This window comes from Arvicola amphibius, chromosome 9 (genome assembly GCF_903992535.2).
Source record: "Arvicola amphibius chromosome 9, mArvAmp1.2, whole genome shotgun sequence".
NCBI classification, from domain to species: domain Eukaryota; kingdom Metazoa; phylum Chordata; class Mammalia; order Rodentia; family Cricetidae; genus Arvicola; species Arvicola amphibius.
In genome coordinates this window covers 40,007,014-40,024,181 of record NC_052055.2, presented here as the reverse complement: position 1 = coordinate 40,024,181, position 17,168 = coordinate 40,007,014, and the positions used below count along the sequence as shown (strand labels likewise).

The following is a 17,168-nucleotide window of genomic DNA, read 5'->3' as shown; positions in this document are numbered from 1 at the left end:
GGCATTGGCAAACTCACCAGCTCTGAAGTGGCAGATGTTTGCATGATGTTCTTGTGATGTCACTGCTCATACTGAGCAAATCCCTAGCAGATTCCCAGAACTCTGGGTGGCATGGACTCTTCTTGTGTCCTTGGAGTTAGAGATGGAGGGATGGGGGTGTTCTGATCCCTGTTGTAAGAATATGTTGCCCCATCCTGACTGTTAGATTTCTGTGAATGTTCCAGCCCATTCCGTATCATGATCAAGGGATCTGCACCATGGTTGGCCTGTGGCTCAGGGGACATTTACATAGTCCTGCATCTGGCTATATTTTTCTATTCCAGGCTAGAATCATGCTGATGAAAGAGGAGGAATCAAGAGTAAGAAAAAAAAATTTTAAATGACAACCAATAGCTTTCTACCAGGAAGCATGCTCACACGAGTCTCTTGTCGAAGACTTCATCTTGGCTTGACTCTGGGCTCGGGCTCTGAGATGTGGAATGAAAGCTTGCTCCTCAACGTAGTCTCCCCTCTGCAAAATCACAGCATAGCCACATAGAACATGTGGTAGTTACACAGTGATTTGAAAAATGGGATAAGATTTGTATCTTAAAGAATGGTTACAAAACTCCAAATGGTGAATAATTGTGTTGCAAACTGTAGTGTATGGGTCCTGAGTAGTCACCTGCTCTCCTTCCCTCAAGCTGTGAGGCCATGGCCATCCAGCCCCAGTGACATTTGCCTATGATGAAACAGCCCCAAGAGACCTGGCACCTGGTGTCCAGGACCTCTCAGTCCCTTCTTCTGTGACAAAGCAGAGATGTCCCACAGTCTTCCAGCTGAAGGCTTCTGATAGAGCAGAGGACTTTAGCCTATCCATCAAAGAGGCCATGTGTGTAAGACATGAGGTAGTGGACCCTGACATAGAGGACGCTGGGAACTTCTGGGAGGAAGCAATGCAGGAGGATCTATGTAAATCACAGATTCCAAGTGCCGTGCTCACCAACTTCAGAAGAAACTGTCAGCATCATCCATTCCAGAGCCCAGGACCACATGAGGGATGAGCAGAGGATGGGATGATCAGAAGCCAGGAGCTGTGGAGAGTGATCTATGGAAGGTCCGCGGGCCTGAAGTGGCAGATTTTCTATCTTAAAAACCATGGAGTACATACAAACAACATGGGTGTGCACAAAAGAACCTAGAAAGTCATCCTGAGGTTGGTCCTGTAAGAGGGTGAACAAGGATGTAGGTGGATGTGGGGCTCAGGACCTGCATCTGGGGTCTCAGGTGGATCTGAGCTGCTCAGAGGAGGTGGCTTTCCCTTTCCCTTTGAATTCTGACCTTTGTCAGGTAGTCACAGATACAATCAGGGATGGCACCCACCCTCATGAGACCTGGGTCCTGCTCAAATCCAGCCAGAAGACTCCCCAGTAAGTTGGAGATAGTTTTTAGTTCCCCCACTTGCTCATCTTCAGCACAGCCCTAGAAGAAGGTATGGACCCATTTTATGTCCACACTCTGTGATAAGAGACCAGAATTCCAAGCCGTGTTTGGTGAGGTGGCTCTTGTGAAGGATGAGAGTGACTCACCGTCACGGGGATCACCAAGCTGATCAGCCTAGATGACAGGATGCTTGTGACATGACCGGGGATCCTAGAGGAGAAGAGTCTGGTGTGGGTGCCCACTCCCCTGGGAAATGGAGGAAACAAAGAGATGGAGGAGGGCAGGGGCCTAAGCCTGTCCTTGGGGCCTGGTCAGTAAAGCTGGCTCTGGGATGCGGCTACTAAAGTGGAGTGGGGACAAGGCTGCCTGCTCAGATACAAGGAGCCAAGGGGTTGGGGTGTCCCACAGCCTGGCACTGAGGTCCTATTCTATGTCAGGCTCTGTGTGCAATCTGAGGCTGCAGAAGACAGTGGATTGTCAAGGGGCCTGGAGAGGAGGCCGAGCAGTGGGTGGCAGGCTTGTGCCCTCTGGGCCTCACCTGGTGTCTGCTCAACCTGTGGTGGATGGGGACTATGGCAGCTCTGTCTCGTGTATCTAGATGAAGACTAAGACAGACATGGACATACACTCACTTTCTGGGGTCCAACCAACCAGCTCCAGGAAGCAATGCGTCTCAGCCTCTTTCCCGCAGGTCTCCACGGTTACTAACTATCCGGCTATTGTTTCCCATTGTTCTGTCTCTGGGCAGCAGATCCCTTCCTGGTGCTTGTAGTCTCTGGTTTGTCTGTCATTTCCCTTATGGCCCGACAGTCAATTCTTTCCCACTTGGACGATCCAAGCTGCTCTGTCCCCCACAGTGTCTCCATGGACACCCTCTGTGGTCTCCCTGCTATAAACGGGGTACCTATGAACCCTAGCTGGTCTCCAGAGAAAGAGACTGCACAGCTAGCCCTACTTACCATCTATGGGCTGTTACAGGGTTTGTGCCAAGTGCCCTGTTGGTGAAAGAACTGGGGGTGGGGGATATTTGTAGTAGAGAGACACACACACTAGGAAATAGGACATCCATGGTTGGGAGGGACTTTGCAAGCCAGCAAAAGAAGGTGGTGTGTAATGATCTCAATAGGGAGGGAAAAGGAAGAATTTTAAGGGGTGGGCAGAGCCCACTAGAGGCCAGAAATTCTGGACCGTTCCTCTGTTGGGAGGGGGTAATGAGGGAGTGGCTGCAGCAGGGAGAAGGGTTTGTGTGCTGTGTGGGAGCCCTTGAACCTGACACAGGAAGAAACATGTAGTCCTGACCCTTGTGTTCCCTCCTAAATCAGAGGCAGGGATTCTCACTGCCCCAGGAAGGCTGTGCAGACAGACAGCCTCAGTTCTGCCCCATCTGGACAGTTAAGCACAGCAGGAGAAAGAAGCTCCCTGCTTGGGCTTCCAGCTCACCAGGAGCAGGACAGGGCAGACACCATCAGAGATCCCTCAAAGCACCTACAGAGGGAACACTTATCCAAGAAGTCCAGAAGGGCGAGGTCCAAGTCAGGTTCAGAGCTGATGAAGAGAGAATTTCTCCACCCCCCCGTGCTGAGGACCCAGGGTCTCCTGCATCTAGGGAAGTGCTCTAGCACTGAGCCACATCCCCAGCACCATAGGATCATGGGAGAATGAGACCCACAGTGCAGACGCTGTCACCGAGGACTCAGTGTTGTCATGACTTCCCACTTTCCCAGTTATGATCCCTGACTTGCTCACCTTAACCATATCTCCAGAAGAGCATCTGGACCTATTCTATGGATGGTCATCATGTTTCTGAGGTCCTGCCATCTGGGAGCAAAAAGAAAAAGAAAGGGAAGCCAGCCCTCCTGATACACCTCTATCTGCAAGAGTCTCAGAAATCCTTTTGCAGGCTTTCCTTGTTTTTTTTTTTTGTTTTTGTTTTTGTTTGTTTGTTTGATGTTTTGTTTTGTTTTTTTAGCCTGAGTCACATATCCACTGTCAGTTTAAACATAACACATGATCAGAGTCCTGGCTGTCTAGTGCCCAAGAGGAGAGGGAGGCAAGGGGAGGGCTTCTGCTCTTCTGGGTGCACATCAGTGACCTCAGGAGTCACTGTGCTGCTGCAATGGGGTCAGTGCGCAAAAACAAACTGCTGAGGAGAGGAACCTCTGGAAGCCATGACCACCTCTGACAGGCTTCACGGGGACACCTTACAGGTGCCTTGATTTATTCATTCCTCCATGTCACACTAGCAACATGTGCCTGTACAGTCCATGTTCATCAGCCAAAGACCACAGGGACAGTACTGCCGTTATCAGGTAAATCTGTCATGTGTTCTCAATGAAGGAGAAGGCTCGCCTCGGCATCATGGTATTAGTGAGGGTTATGGGAAAAGGCACTGGAGGAGCTGGGCTGTGGTGAGCCTTGTTGGAGAAGTAACTCCAGTGTCTGCCACAGAAAGTGAGGAAGGATCCACCTACAGGTGTTTCCACATTTCCTATCTCTGCAGAGAGACAGCCAGAGAGGGGATGTCTTGAAAATGTCAGTCAGTCTTAGAGGCCAAACGAGAATCTCTCAATCTGTTCTGAGACTATGACTACACCAAAGCCTGTGACAGGTAATTAGTAAGAATCGAGGTCTGTGTAGCTCAAAGACCAAGGGCTGGGAGTCCAGGAAAATGACCCCACTTCTACTTGGGAATCTGGAATTACACACAAGATGGGGCAAGCCCACAGACATGGGACTTCTCTTCCTTCTTCATTTCCTTCCTCAAACGTTCTATTAACATATATAAATTAAGTATAGTAATGGGTTTTGTTATCATATTTTCATACATGCATATGATACATTTTGAACATATTCTCCTCAGTTACCCTTCTGTATCCTCTAACTCCCGCTGACCTCTCCCCATACAGCTAATCACCCTTCTACTTTCTTGTGTTTTCCTTTTTTCCTCTATGGTGATCCTGTTACAGCACTAGGGGTCGTCTGTGACCTTACCCTAGTAGCATTGCTTCCTGAAGCTGAGTGTGCCTGTTTTGATGTTCACACATCTAGGTCTCTGATGTCCCTAACACTGGTGACTCTGCCAGAAGTGCTTCATGTGACTGATCCCAGATGACAGTCACACTACAGCGTTCCTTTTTCTAACTTTATGTTTTTCCAAGGAGAGAGCAGATGCTTCGTGGAGGAAGTCATTAGGGACTTCCTGGACACACTGAGCAGACAGAACCTGCTCCTGCCGACTGATGATGAAGTCTGGAGCTTGCCCAGAGGAGGCTGAACTGCCCAGGTCACCTCCATGAGGCTCCATCACTGCCCCTACCCACCCTGCTTGCATGGTTCCTCTGAGCAGGAACACCCCCTTCAGGCTGTCCTGAGTGTCCCTTAGTGGACTGCACAATCCAGGAGGAGTATTTGCTCATGATATACTCTGGGTTAGTCAGCATGGATGCACTTTTTCATATTGGAATGACCACCAAAAGCATCCTGCATGGTGCTAACCTGTACAAGCTCCTCAGATAAGCATCTGCTAGAGCTGCTGATGACTCTGGAGAAGGCAGCTGCGGAGTAAACAGTCTCACTCAGATTTCAGGGCATAGACAGTACATAGCAAGGTCCTCAGACAGGAAGGGAAATGGATGCTGTGTCCCCTGTCTAGGAAGGGATACGGATGCTGTGTCCCCTGTCTAGGAAGGGATATGGATGCTGTGTCCCCTGTGTTCCAGGAGACTCTTGCTCCCTTGAACCCGTGTGAGCCAGGGCTCCACTGTGCGTGTTCTTCCCTGTATTCCAGTCTTCCCAGCTCCACCAGAACAGCTCCAAGGCTCTTCTGACAGTGCTCTAGGGTTTCTGCAGCCCACAGACAAGCATCGTCCACATTCCTCCCACTACTCAGTACCATACACTACAACCACATGATCAGGTGTGTCACAGCAACAGTCTACTCCATGGTAACACCCCTCCGTGTTATTTACTTTTTTCATCATTGTGACAAAATGCCTGACATAGAGAAGGTAAAGAAAGAAGAGTTTATCTGCCGCACAGCTTGAGGGTCACTCTTTCGTGGCCAGCAAGTCACTCGGCTGTAGTATGGGCCGGTTGGTCATATGGAGTCTCATGGATTCCTTCCTCATTCCTCTGTTGTCCAGCTCATGGGATGGTGCCAACCACGGTAGATCTTCCTTGCCCACCTAAACGTCTCTGGGAATGCCCACTCAGGTCCCCAGAGGTCTGTGTCTCCTTAGTTATTTCAAATCCCACCAAGGTGGCTGTGAAGATGAAACATGGCAAAGACCAACACCAGGAGATGCATACGCACACACAAACACACACATACACACACACACACAGACACACACACAAACACACACACACAGACACACACACAAACACACACACAAACACACACACACAGACACACACACACGCACACACACACAGACACACACACACGCACACACACAAACACACACACAGAGACATACACACAGACACACAGACACACACAGACACACACACACAGACACACACATACACAAACACACACACACAAACACACACACACAAACACACACACACAAACACACACACACAGACACACACACAAGCACACACACAGAGACATACACACACGCACACACACAGACACACACACAAACACACACACAGACACACACACAGACACACACACACAGAGACACACAGACACACAGACACACACAGACACACACACACAGACACACACACACACAGACACACACACACACAGAGACACACACACAGACACACACACACACAATGAGATCTCTTAAGGAAAGGAGACCATTCTGTACACTGCGTATACTGACGCACCTTAGGTGTAATTCCAGATGATATTATCATTGCACCTGACTGAGCTCACTCGCTGCACATCAGGGCCCCAGTACGAAGCAGCTGCCTGCCCTTTATACCCTGGAGCTCCATTCGTGTGTTTGTACCAGCAGCAACCTTGCACCTGGCTTCAGCTGCAGCTGCCTGCCCACATGATTCCTCGACAATTGCAGTGCTAACACCATCGCAGCAGCTGCAGCTAGCAGACACAACCTAGCTGCTGAGAGCAGCAGGCTGCCCCTGCTGTGTCAGAGCTAAACCCAGGATGCCAGGACTCCTGAGGCAATGCTGGGGGAGTTGGGCACGACATTGGAGAGAGCACAGTCTGTGTGAACCTGGTCAAGATGGTCACTGGGCTGGGAATTTCCGGAGGGGCTCTCCAAGTTTCACTTTTAATCAAGGAAAACTTCCCAAGCCCTCTTCCTGTCATGCCTTTCTAGTGAAGATTTCTGTGTTAGTCACTTCCATGTATGCTGTGTGCTTCTTCAGAACAGCAGACACGGCAGCTTCCTCCTCCCCATGACAGCAGAGGTCAAGCCCTTGAGAAAGTGTTTGCTTAGCTCTAACATGGGCCCTTAACACTTGTATAGTTTAAATCACACTAAATATTGTCAAAAATAAATTAACCTAGATCCATGATTTTGCCATGAACCTTTGGTACAACAGAAACGCCTATGATTCTTAGTCCACAGAAACAGTGTGTAAAGTAGTGTCAAGACACCTTGGTAACAGGCACTTGATAAGATGCCCTCACTCAGTGACATCACTACCAAAATATTTGTCCCCGGGTGACTCTGAGGATGAGCACAGGGATGTGGGATCAGAGCAAATACTCCAAGCTCAGAGAATATTAATGAGTCATGAAGGTTTCCCCTTTCCAGAGAGTCTTCCCTCTCTTGGCTGCTGGGAAGTCATCTGCAGCCTCAAGGCTTCCATCCTGCAGGAATGCCTGTGCTTGCCTGGAGAGCTCGGCAATGGAACCAAATTAGTTGAGCATATAAAGAGTTTAAAAACCTAAATAAGAACCACCCTCCAATATGAAGCTGTCTCTGCATTGCTTTGACACCTAGGAAAGTCAGTAGCATCTTTCCTTAATTAGTGATTGATGTTGGAGGGCCAAACACTTTGTGGGTGGCAATACCCGTGGGCTGGCCTAAGAATTCAAGCAGAGAAAGACACTGGGAACAAGCCAGAAAGCAACAGTTTCCATCACTGCATGGGCCATGACAGGGATGTGTAAGCTAAACGAACCCTTTTCTCCACAATGTGCTTTTGGTCATGGTGTTCATCACAGCAACAGAAATCCTATCTGAGACATTATCAGAAAGATACAAGCAGCTAATTAAGACAGTTGTCCTGGACTTGGCCAACTTAACTACTCCTGGCAACTTACAATGCAGTTGAAAACCGAAGCCTCTCAGAGCCATAAGTGAGGCCCCACATCGATTGCCTGTGGAATGCACTATCCAGATGCCCACAGCCCACTCCCCGCCATCTATAAAGCACCCAGGATCAGCTGCTGAGAGCAGAAGATCTCCATTAACCCTGGCTCCAGGCTGACTCTCGTCCCTCACTGGCTTTAAACCCTCACGGCAGATATAGTTCAAGATCCTGCAGACAAACAGACACCACACTGGGTTCCAGTGTCGCATTGGAATATAGCAAGGCTGCCTGCGAGGACGAAAGTGGAGTGGAGACCACCAATCATAAAGTGTAGCTAGGAAATCCACTCAAATTGCAAGAGGCAACAAGGGAAGAGTTTTCATCTGGGATGGGGACATGGGACCCACTCAGATGCTGGATTTATAAAATCTTCCTTCAATCACACTGACTTTGGGAGTTATCTGTAGCCACACATTCTTTGAGATGTTCTGGGAGCTCTGTTTAAATCAGAAGACAGGCACTAATATCACCATGGACCCCTCAGAGAAGACAGTGTATAGAGAGCATCCATGCACAGCACTGCTGCTCATGAAGCCTGAGGTCAGAGCTGGCAGGGAAGCAATGTCCCTTGTCCCTCTTAAGTGCCCTCTGCTAGGCCCTTGACTGCCTTCCTCTTGGTGCCCTCCTCCCTGGATACCCTCTCCTCCCAGTCCTGCTACAGTAAGCTTCTATCACTCTGAACCTCCCCATCATCAGAAAGTACTGAGAGATACATGAGAAATGTACCCGTGACTGTGGCGAGTCCCAATTTATTCTCTCTCCTCGGATCCAAGGAAAACAAGATTGGTCCCTGCTTGTGAGACCAAGCATTCTCTTATCGTCACAGTCACGAATGTGTTCTTTTCCTTGGAAATGGACACCAGTTGAAGCCACATCGGCGACCTTCATTCTTGGTCTACTCTTATCTCACCCAGGCCAGACGTACTGTTGGACATAACAGCTCCTGGCCATGGGGCATCAGTAGGGTGGGTGATGCCTGGCAGGCATCATGCCTGCTGGGTTGTTTTATCATGAGGGGCCACAACCAGAAAGTTTTCTTTCACTTTCAGGCACTAGGTATATAGAGCCTAGATCTAGTCTGTTTGTGACTTATGCATGCAGCCGGTGACTGGTTCTACATAGCTAAGGACAGCTAAGAACCATCAAACCGTGGTAACAGGAAGATTCCTAGGTGAGTTTGAGGATCCTTTTCCCCACATATTTATCCTTTCAACTGCTCTGGAGGAGGAGGGTTATGGCCCCATTTTATGGATGAACTCAACAAAGTTGGACAATAGTGCAGGTCGCAGACTCAGCAGCAGCATGGCTGGACCTGCACTCAGAACGGGGTCTGTTTCTCTCTATTCCTCTGCCCTCAGGAGAGGATGTGGGATCCCTCAGATGGTATCAACACACTGCTTGGGCCCTGACCCTCCTTGCAGGTCAACCTGAGACATAATCAGGGACCCTAGAGAGAAGGTAGCCTTTTTCTGTGGATAAATAGATACAGAACAGAAGAAGGAAATGGAAGAGTTTAGGGGACACAGGGACATCAACCTGTACTGTATAGACACCCAACACTTGTCTTGGGGTGCTGTTCTGGGACAAATGAAAATGAGGTTTTAGTAAGATATACAGGATGACTAAGGGGTGCTAGCACATGTGGTCTTTGTGACTATGCTGTCAGGCCCTGTGGAGAAACTGAGGCATAGCATAGAGTGACTTGTCTAGAATACCTGAATGGAGGCTGAACAGGCAGGTGAGAGGCTACACTCGTTGTCGTCAGCTGCCCTCTGCCTAACCTGTGGGGGACAGAGGAGGAAGCCAAGGCTGTCCTGTGTGTGCAGGTGTGAAAGGGACCCAGGAACGGGGACTGAGAGTGGGCTCAGTGCAGAGTCTCAGAATCATGGCACCCCAGCCTTACCTAACACTAGGGGCAGATTGTGCGGCAGAGCGAGCTCTAATAAAGCAGAGGGACTCAGAGTGTTAAATCCACAGGATTTCTCTTCTGTTCAGAGTCAGGGCTGTTGTTTCCCTCACCTCTCTGCTCTGTGTGCTGTGTGACATGGGGTTTGTCACACTTCTCCATGTCCCTGTTTTAACCCTCTGATAGAGGGAGCTGGATTGCCTGCCCCACTAAGTCCCGAAGGCTGCTCTCCACCTATGGTTGCTGCAAGGCTGAGCACTGGTAGAGAGGGCAAAAGAGATACTGGTCCCTAAGATGCCAAAAGTATGAAGGAGGACAATTGGGGTGGACATGTCACTGATTGGAAGGCAGGGAGGGGGCCCCAGAGAGAGGGGAACAGGGGTACAAATAGCACATACGTTAAAGGTCATTGGAAGCATAGAGTGTGATATCCTTCACGAAGCCTTAGAGAATCTGGAGTTCTGAGTGTTCAGGCCCCTGCCACCTCCAGGTCTCACTGCATGTGCCCTCACTATAGTTGTCCCTGGACTTGATGGATGCCCCTCTGTCTACCTGACATACAAGGAAATGCAACCTTACCCCGAACCTCAGTGGTGATAGTCCTGTGTTAGATCTAGTGTCTGCACTGGAAGCCTCAGCTGGCCTCAAACTGTCAGCCCCCACCCTCCCTTGGCCTCTCTGTGTGCAGTCAGATTTGCTGTTTCAAGCTACTGTGCACTAGGAAGTCTGGGGGGAATGTACACCCTCATGCACTGCCTGTGGGAGTGTGGGTTCTCACACATTATTTCTACAACGGCGAGCCTCGGGTTATGAAAAAAATAAAGATAGATATGCCATGATCCAGTCATTTTGGTTCTATAAATATCTTACAGAAAATAATCCCAGTGCAGACGTTTCTTACAAGAGAATATCCTTCCAGTGCCTTTCACATGATGATTAGAAATGGCCTAAGGTTGAACACTGAGGAAGAGGGCAAAGGAATGGGTTGACCAGGGCAGGGACTGACAGGACTCCAGCCCTGGGGGGATGCAGGATCCTCCAGAAACAAAGAGGGTAGGGGCTCTAGGAGCTCCCTGTAGCATCCAAGAATTTAAGCTGTCATGGGGAACCTGCCGTGGTTTGAGTAAGAAGGCACTCACAGTCACATGGGGCAGGGAGGAAGTGCTGCTGTGTGTTTAAGGGTGTCGGGAGTCATACCTAAAATGTGAGGTGCCAATCAGGTTAAATCTGTGGTATAGCATTACTGGGAAATTTGGCAGACTGTTGTCGGCAAACTTTTAGGATCTTGTTAGCTTTACAATGGGGCTCAAAAGGGTCCTCATCTCATAGAGGATGTTGGTCACCTAATGAGGTGCGTATTAGGAGCCCTGGGTATCACAGACATTCAGAAAACATTACCTTCAGTTCCCATATGTGCCCACCTAGGACTTGACAGAGCATCTCTTAATAATTCTCTTGAATATAGATTGTATATTGTTTTCCTTCATGGCTATGTCCCTAATGGTGACATTCTCCATGGCCAATAACAGGGCATGAGAGCTCTGATGTGGCGAGGGTGAGGGAAGAGGGTAGACCAGATGACTGACATCTGTAAGCAGCAGTGCAGGGCCCACTGGGGGAGAAACTCTGGCTACCCATTGTTTTCTCCTTTACCCCCACTCTGGTGGAAGCACTGGGCCTCTGTCCCCTCGACCTGACTTCCCTCAGCTGTCCCCATGACACCTTACAGTTGTTTGTCTCCTCCCTCCAGCCCAGACACGTGAAGAGCTGTGAGGAGAACCTATCTGAAGTCCCAGAGCTGGTGCTGAGGACCCAGACGCAGTCATGGCATCCGGTAGCCAACTACCTTTACTCTTTCCTTCTTCCATCTCACAAAAGTCCAATGCGGGGAGGAAATGCTGCACCTTTTACTTGTCCAAACCAGGTTCTTTTTGTCTTCATGGTTCGCCTGTGTTTTGTGCTTGTGTGTATAAGTGTGCTGGCTGTTCTTACTAAAAGATAGCCCAGAAGGTCAAGCATTTGAATACCTGGTTCTCAGTTAGTGTTGCCATTTGGGAGGTTATGGAACTCACAGCCTTACTGGAGGAAGTCCATCCCTGAGTGTGGGCCTCTGGAGTTTATAGCCCAGTTTATTGCAGTGTGCGGGCTTTAATCCCAGCACTGGGGAAGCTGAAGTAGGGGGATCTCTGTGAATTTGATTCCAGCCTGATCTACATATTGAGTTCTATGTCAGTCGGAGCTGCATAGTGAGAACTTATCTCAACAATAAAACAAAATAAAGCTAAAAAAAAATTAAGTAGAATCCATATCCTTAGCCCTTCCAGTATATTCTGCACTTCTTAGGCACAGTAGAGATGTAATCTCTCAGCTTCCAATACCTGTTTCTCTCCCTTTACTGACACTATGGACATCTAACCCTGTGGAGCTGGAAGCCAAAGGAGTTTTATTAATGTAGTCATAGTGTTTATGACAACAGAAAAGTAATAATCCAGAAATTCTCACCAGAGAGTGGGTTCCTTATGTGAAGAACCCAGCTACAAGCATGTGTACGTGTGTGTGTGCCTGCGTTTGTGTGTGTGTGCCTGTGTTCATGTGTGTGTGTAAAGTATATATAGTAAATATTTGCTGCATATGTATAGGAAGAGAATGGGGAGAAAGGAATATACATATATGCAAGGAAAGTGGGAGGCTTTGGAACACTGAACGAGACATGCAAGTTGAATACTGTAAGCAGAGACCCAGGGGTCAATGGAGCAGGATCCTGGAAGGCAGTCCTGCTGAAAGCAACGCAGAAGTGGGGATTCTGGTCATGTGGTTTCAGAGAGATGCAAGGACTTTATTGGCAATTGGGATAGAGGCCATTTCTGTATTATCTTGGAAAGAACATAGTTGTTATCTGTCCATATTCTGAGAACTTACAAAAGGCTAAATTAAAAAGCAATGGATTAATTTCTTTGTGGGGTAAGGTCAATATGCTATAATATCGAGTCTGTGGGATGGTTATTAATGCTGACTCTGTATGGAGGTCAACAATGAAAGAGCAGGTGGGGCTGTAATAAATGACAAGTGTTTGACATTTTGTATTTGGAGAGAAAAGGACACTAGGAAGCTCAGTGTTGAGGAATGGCTGTGACTGTCCAGGGCACAGGGTCACTGAGGGACACTGAGGGAAGGTTCCTACTCTGCGGGGAAGAATGGGAGGGTGCATTCCAGACCAGATGCCGGCCAACTAAGTTCTAGTTTGGAGCTTCAGCTAGGGCCCAGAAAAGAGAAAGCACATTTGCTTGCTCCTGGAAAGACATTGCTTCACTGTATAAAGCTGCTGCTGGTGTGGTTGATGGGACAACGGTCCACCCCAAGCTGGCAGCCATACCTGGCAGTGCTGTTTGTGGGTACTGGCTGTGGAGTCAAGAAAGATGCAAGAGTCGAGTGGTCCTGGATGATTTCTCTATGGTGTCAGAGCGTCCTGATCCAGGAAACAACCTGAGTCCCTCCATGTTCAATAGACACTGATGTTGATTCCATATCTTTTTAAAATTCTACTGTTGACACAATAAGCTAATGGAGAGATCACCAGTAGCTGGAAAGTCACATCTGAAGGCGCTGGTACCACAGATTTTTGAGGTGTTAGAAGCTGGTGGTGGGTGCAAAAAGGAACTTCAACAAAAGGTCTGTCATTTCCCTCAGCAATGGAAGCCCATATCTATAATGAACATATGGAAATTTAGTCCCAATAAGCATCCTCTTCTTGGTATGCAGAGGGAGAAGGGTCACTACATCTGCACATGGTGTCTCCTCTGTGTACATAGACATAGACAGAGAGGGAGGTGGCCACAGAGACAACCGTGTGAACATATGATAGAGAATGAAATGACGGACAGATGACAGAGAACAGACCTCTGGTATCTCACTGTCATGAGGACACCAGTCCAACTGAGTAGCGCTCTATATTTAGAGCATCATTTGATCTTCATTGCTTTACTTCCTTAAAGGTTTTGTATCCAAGCACAGTTGCTGAGCCTAAGAGCTTTTACATATGAGTTTAGGGGGCATAATTGAACATACAACCCAGGAGACCCCATTAGAACCCTAAGACAAATGTTCAGGAACATGGCATCTAACCGCCTACAGCTACTTGCTATTTAACCTCTTCCACGCTGTCCGCTAACCTCATTCTTTTCTTGATAAATAGATTTTATAAGATTCGGGTGCGAAATAGCTGCCATCATCGTGGACGAACTGTGCAGAGATGACCTGAAGCTCTTGATAACTGAAGACGGAGCCTGGAAGGCGTTTGTGGAGGCAGCAGAGTTGTCAAGGTTATCTGAATGGTGCACCCAGCACTGCCCACCACATCATGAGGATGAGGCTTTCTGAGTAGGCACACCTACTCTAGGCAGTCCCAGGGGTGGGGTTGTGGACATTCCTTCTCAGCAGTCCAGGAGGAATGTTTCCACTATTTTATCCTTGGTGGACATCACCTCAGGGTGACTGAAGATGTTGCTCAAGGTGCCGGGACCGATTCTGCCATCTACGAGTTCTGTGACCTTGGCAAGTTAGTTAGCACTTCCTGAGTTTCACCACCATGAGATTGCAGTGTGAGAAAATAAGATCATGTGTGTGCAGCTCTCCGCATGTGACCAGTACACAGTGGGTGCCCCTGAAAGTTCTCACTGAGAGCTCCTTTAGAAGTGAGAAGAGACCAGGGCCAGGAGTCTCCTGTAGGACTGAGGAATCAAGAACTTATTGTGAGACATATGAGAAAATTATAGACATGGTTAACCGTGTCCCCAGGTTCTGTCTCGGTCACTCTCCTCCCACCTGAGGAACTGTAACAACAGCAGGGTCCTCTGTGAACTGAGGAGGCCGAGAGCCCACAGTGAAGCTGCATGGAGCTGTGTTAATCCTGACTGTCCCTACTGACATCTGAAGCCCAGCTGTGTTCACTAGAAAGGGGAATGCAGGCTGATAGGACGTGGTGGTGACAGCCTGGGATGAGCAGCAGGTCAGGGATGGAAAACCAAGTGCCAGCACCCTTTCCGAAGACCAGAGAGAGCAGGACCAGGGTCTCAGCCAGGGTTCAGGAAAGGCTGACAGTGACCTTAGAATGCAGGTGTAGGAAGAAGACGAGGACAGCAGGGCTGGAAGGATGGAGGAATTGGAGGCACAGAGAAGAGGCCTAGCAGAGGACATGCAAGACAGAGAAGAGTGTTTATCTCCTCAGCCCCGACCTCATGCTTTATGGGTGTGCAGCACTGTGTTTGGGCACACCCTCCACATGCTGTGTGTGCCCAGAAGTTCTCAGGTGGTATTTCAGACTCTATCCTGTTCTATGCAGTGCTCCCTAAGTATAAGAAAGGATGTGTGCCTAGAGACACGAGTCCACAGTCACTGTGGTTGGAGGATGGTTTGAAGAACCTGAGAGTCTGAGGGGATCGTATGTCACTGTCTCAGAGGAAAATATTTCCCTTATTGCCTTGTCCATCTTCAGGTGATGTCCAGCCTGCTTGTCACTATTAGTGGTCTCCAGGCCCCATGCATCTTTGCTCATGACCTTGCTGTATTCAAATGTGACCCTGTCACTAGCTGTGGTGTCTGTTAGCATGGTGATCTCGGTTTGCAGGACTCTGACTAAACCTGGTCAGGAGTGAGTGGCTACCTGAATGCTGACACTGTGTAGAGGAAATGGGAAAGTTTTATGCAAAGCTTCTAAAGCAATTGTGCTGTCTCTGTGTATTGTCCCATGAGGACAGATGTGGAGCATTGAGACTTTAGGTTTGGAATTCATTTATATTGAGGAATCCACACTTTGCTTGCCCTGGGAATGGTCCATTGCAGACCACCCCAGTCAAACACAGGTATTCATGCCAGCTGGACACTGCATAGGCTGCAGATGACTTCAGGGTAATTAGGGACAGAGAGGAGACTCTCGGGAAAGGGGAATTCCATACAATACGTGTAGTTCTTTGAGTTAAAGAGTAATTACTCTAAGCCCACGTCCCTGTGCTCATAAACAGGGCTCCCACAGATAGTAATGACATTGGCTTGACCTTGAGTGAAATCATTTTATCAGTGCCTCTAATTTTGTCAAGTGTCCTGATTTCACACACTGAGCCCTATGGACTAAGGCCCTGGACATCTGTGCGGTACCAGATGCTCAGGGGAGAGGGCAGATCACAGATCTCTGCTGCGTTATTCCTGCTGGGTCTGTGGTATGAAAGTGAGGTTTGAACAAGGTTTTAGCTTTCAAAAAGTAACTCTTTTATTCATGAACGTGATCTCTTCTGTCACAGCGAGGAGGAGGCTGCCCTGCGTGATGCACTGGAGAAGCGTTTAGCCCAGGAGCCCGCAGATGAAGATGATGAAACAGAAAAGAGGCAGCAGAAAGAGAATTTTCTGAAAGAATTTCCTGAGTTGAAAGGGAAACTTGAAGAACACATCAGGAAGCTCCGAGCTCTGGCTGACCATCTTGACCAGGTGCACAAGGGCTGCGCCATCGCCAATGTGGTGTCCGGCTCCACAGGCATCGCTGCTACAATCGCTGGATTAGTTCTGGCACCCTTCACAGGAGGGGCCTCTCTGATTATGTCAGCAGCTTCAGTGGGTCTAGGAGCAGCCGCAGCTGCGACTGGCGTCACCACTTCCATTGTGGAAGAATCCATCAGAACGGCAGATGAAAGAGAAGCCAGGCGCCTGATTGAAGCCAGCATGGACGAACTGGACAGAATTTTGAAGATCATGCCTTTGATCACATTCAAATTTAGTAGTAAGGGTGTGGAAATATTCTGTGCCTGGAAAACCCTCAGGGATCACATTCAAGCCATCAGAACAGGCCGAATCAGGAACTTCACAACGTTTAGAGAAGGTATTAGGCAGTTGAGGAATCTCATATCACGAGATATTCCCCTAGGAACCAGAGTAGCCAAGATTGCAGAAGGACTCAGTAAGGTTTCAATATTTGGATTTGATGTGTATAACCTTGTGATTGACTCCAAGGATTTACACAATGGGGCAAAGACAAAGTTGGCAAGAGCAATACGGGAGCTGGCTAACAATCTAGAAGAGAAGTTGCACGAATTTGAGCAGCTCCACAAGGCTCTGCAGTCAGTCTAGCCTCAGTGATCCCTCCACCAAGCAGTTAAGAGTTCAGGGGAAATGACATGTATAAGGGTGGGGACGGGGGGGGGGATACCATTACAAGAGAAATAACGCATGATCAAGTCTATGGAACTGAGGGTTAAGGAGTTTATATCTCTGGCTGAGCAGAGCAAGTTAAACGTAGATAGTCAGCACTTTAAGAATGCAGGACCCTGTCTCGAAAAACAAACAAAAAAAAAAAAAAAAAAAAGAATGCAGGAACCGGAGTCTAAAATAAGGGACTAGAATGCCTAGAGAATGGGACTAGGACTGCAATACAGAGGGTCTGGGATGGAGAGTGGTACACGAAAAAGCAATGAGAACCTAGGAAACCTGGAGAGCTGAAGATGGGAGAAAGCCAGAGTGGGAGTTGAAGCCATAGCAGGGGACCACATCC

At 48.5% G+C, this 17,168-nt stretch overlaps 1 protein-coding gene across 1 annotated transcript; it reads left to right on the top strand.

Annotated features, from left to right (window-relative positions):
* The first annotated feature begins 8,834 nt into the window (after nucleotides 1-8,834).
* LOC119823636 (apolipoprotein L3-like) lies at nucleotides 8,835-16,747 on the top strand. The gene is made up of 4 exons (XM_038343720.1): nucleotides 8,835-8,899; nucleotides 11,385-11,468; nucleotides 13,827-13,953; nucleotides 15,928-16,747. The coding sequence occupies exons 2-4, from the start codon at nucleotides 11,459-11,461 to the stop codon at nucleotides 16,745-16,747; spliced, it is 957 nt and encodes a 318-aa protein (XP_038199648.1). The 5' UTR covers nucleotides 8,835-8,899; nucleotides 11,385-11,458.
* The last annotated feature ends 421 nt before the right edge of the window (nucleotides 16,748-17,168 follow it).

Coding starts and splice junctions, on each gene's coding strand:
- LOC119823636 (XM_038343720.1), top strand. Junction 13,954..15,927: donor GAGGCAGCAGAGTTGTCAAG/GTTATCTGAATG, acceptor CTTCTGTCACAG/CGAGGAGGAGGCTGCCCTGC.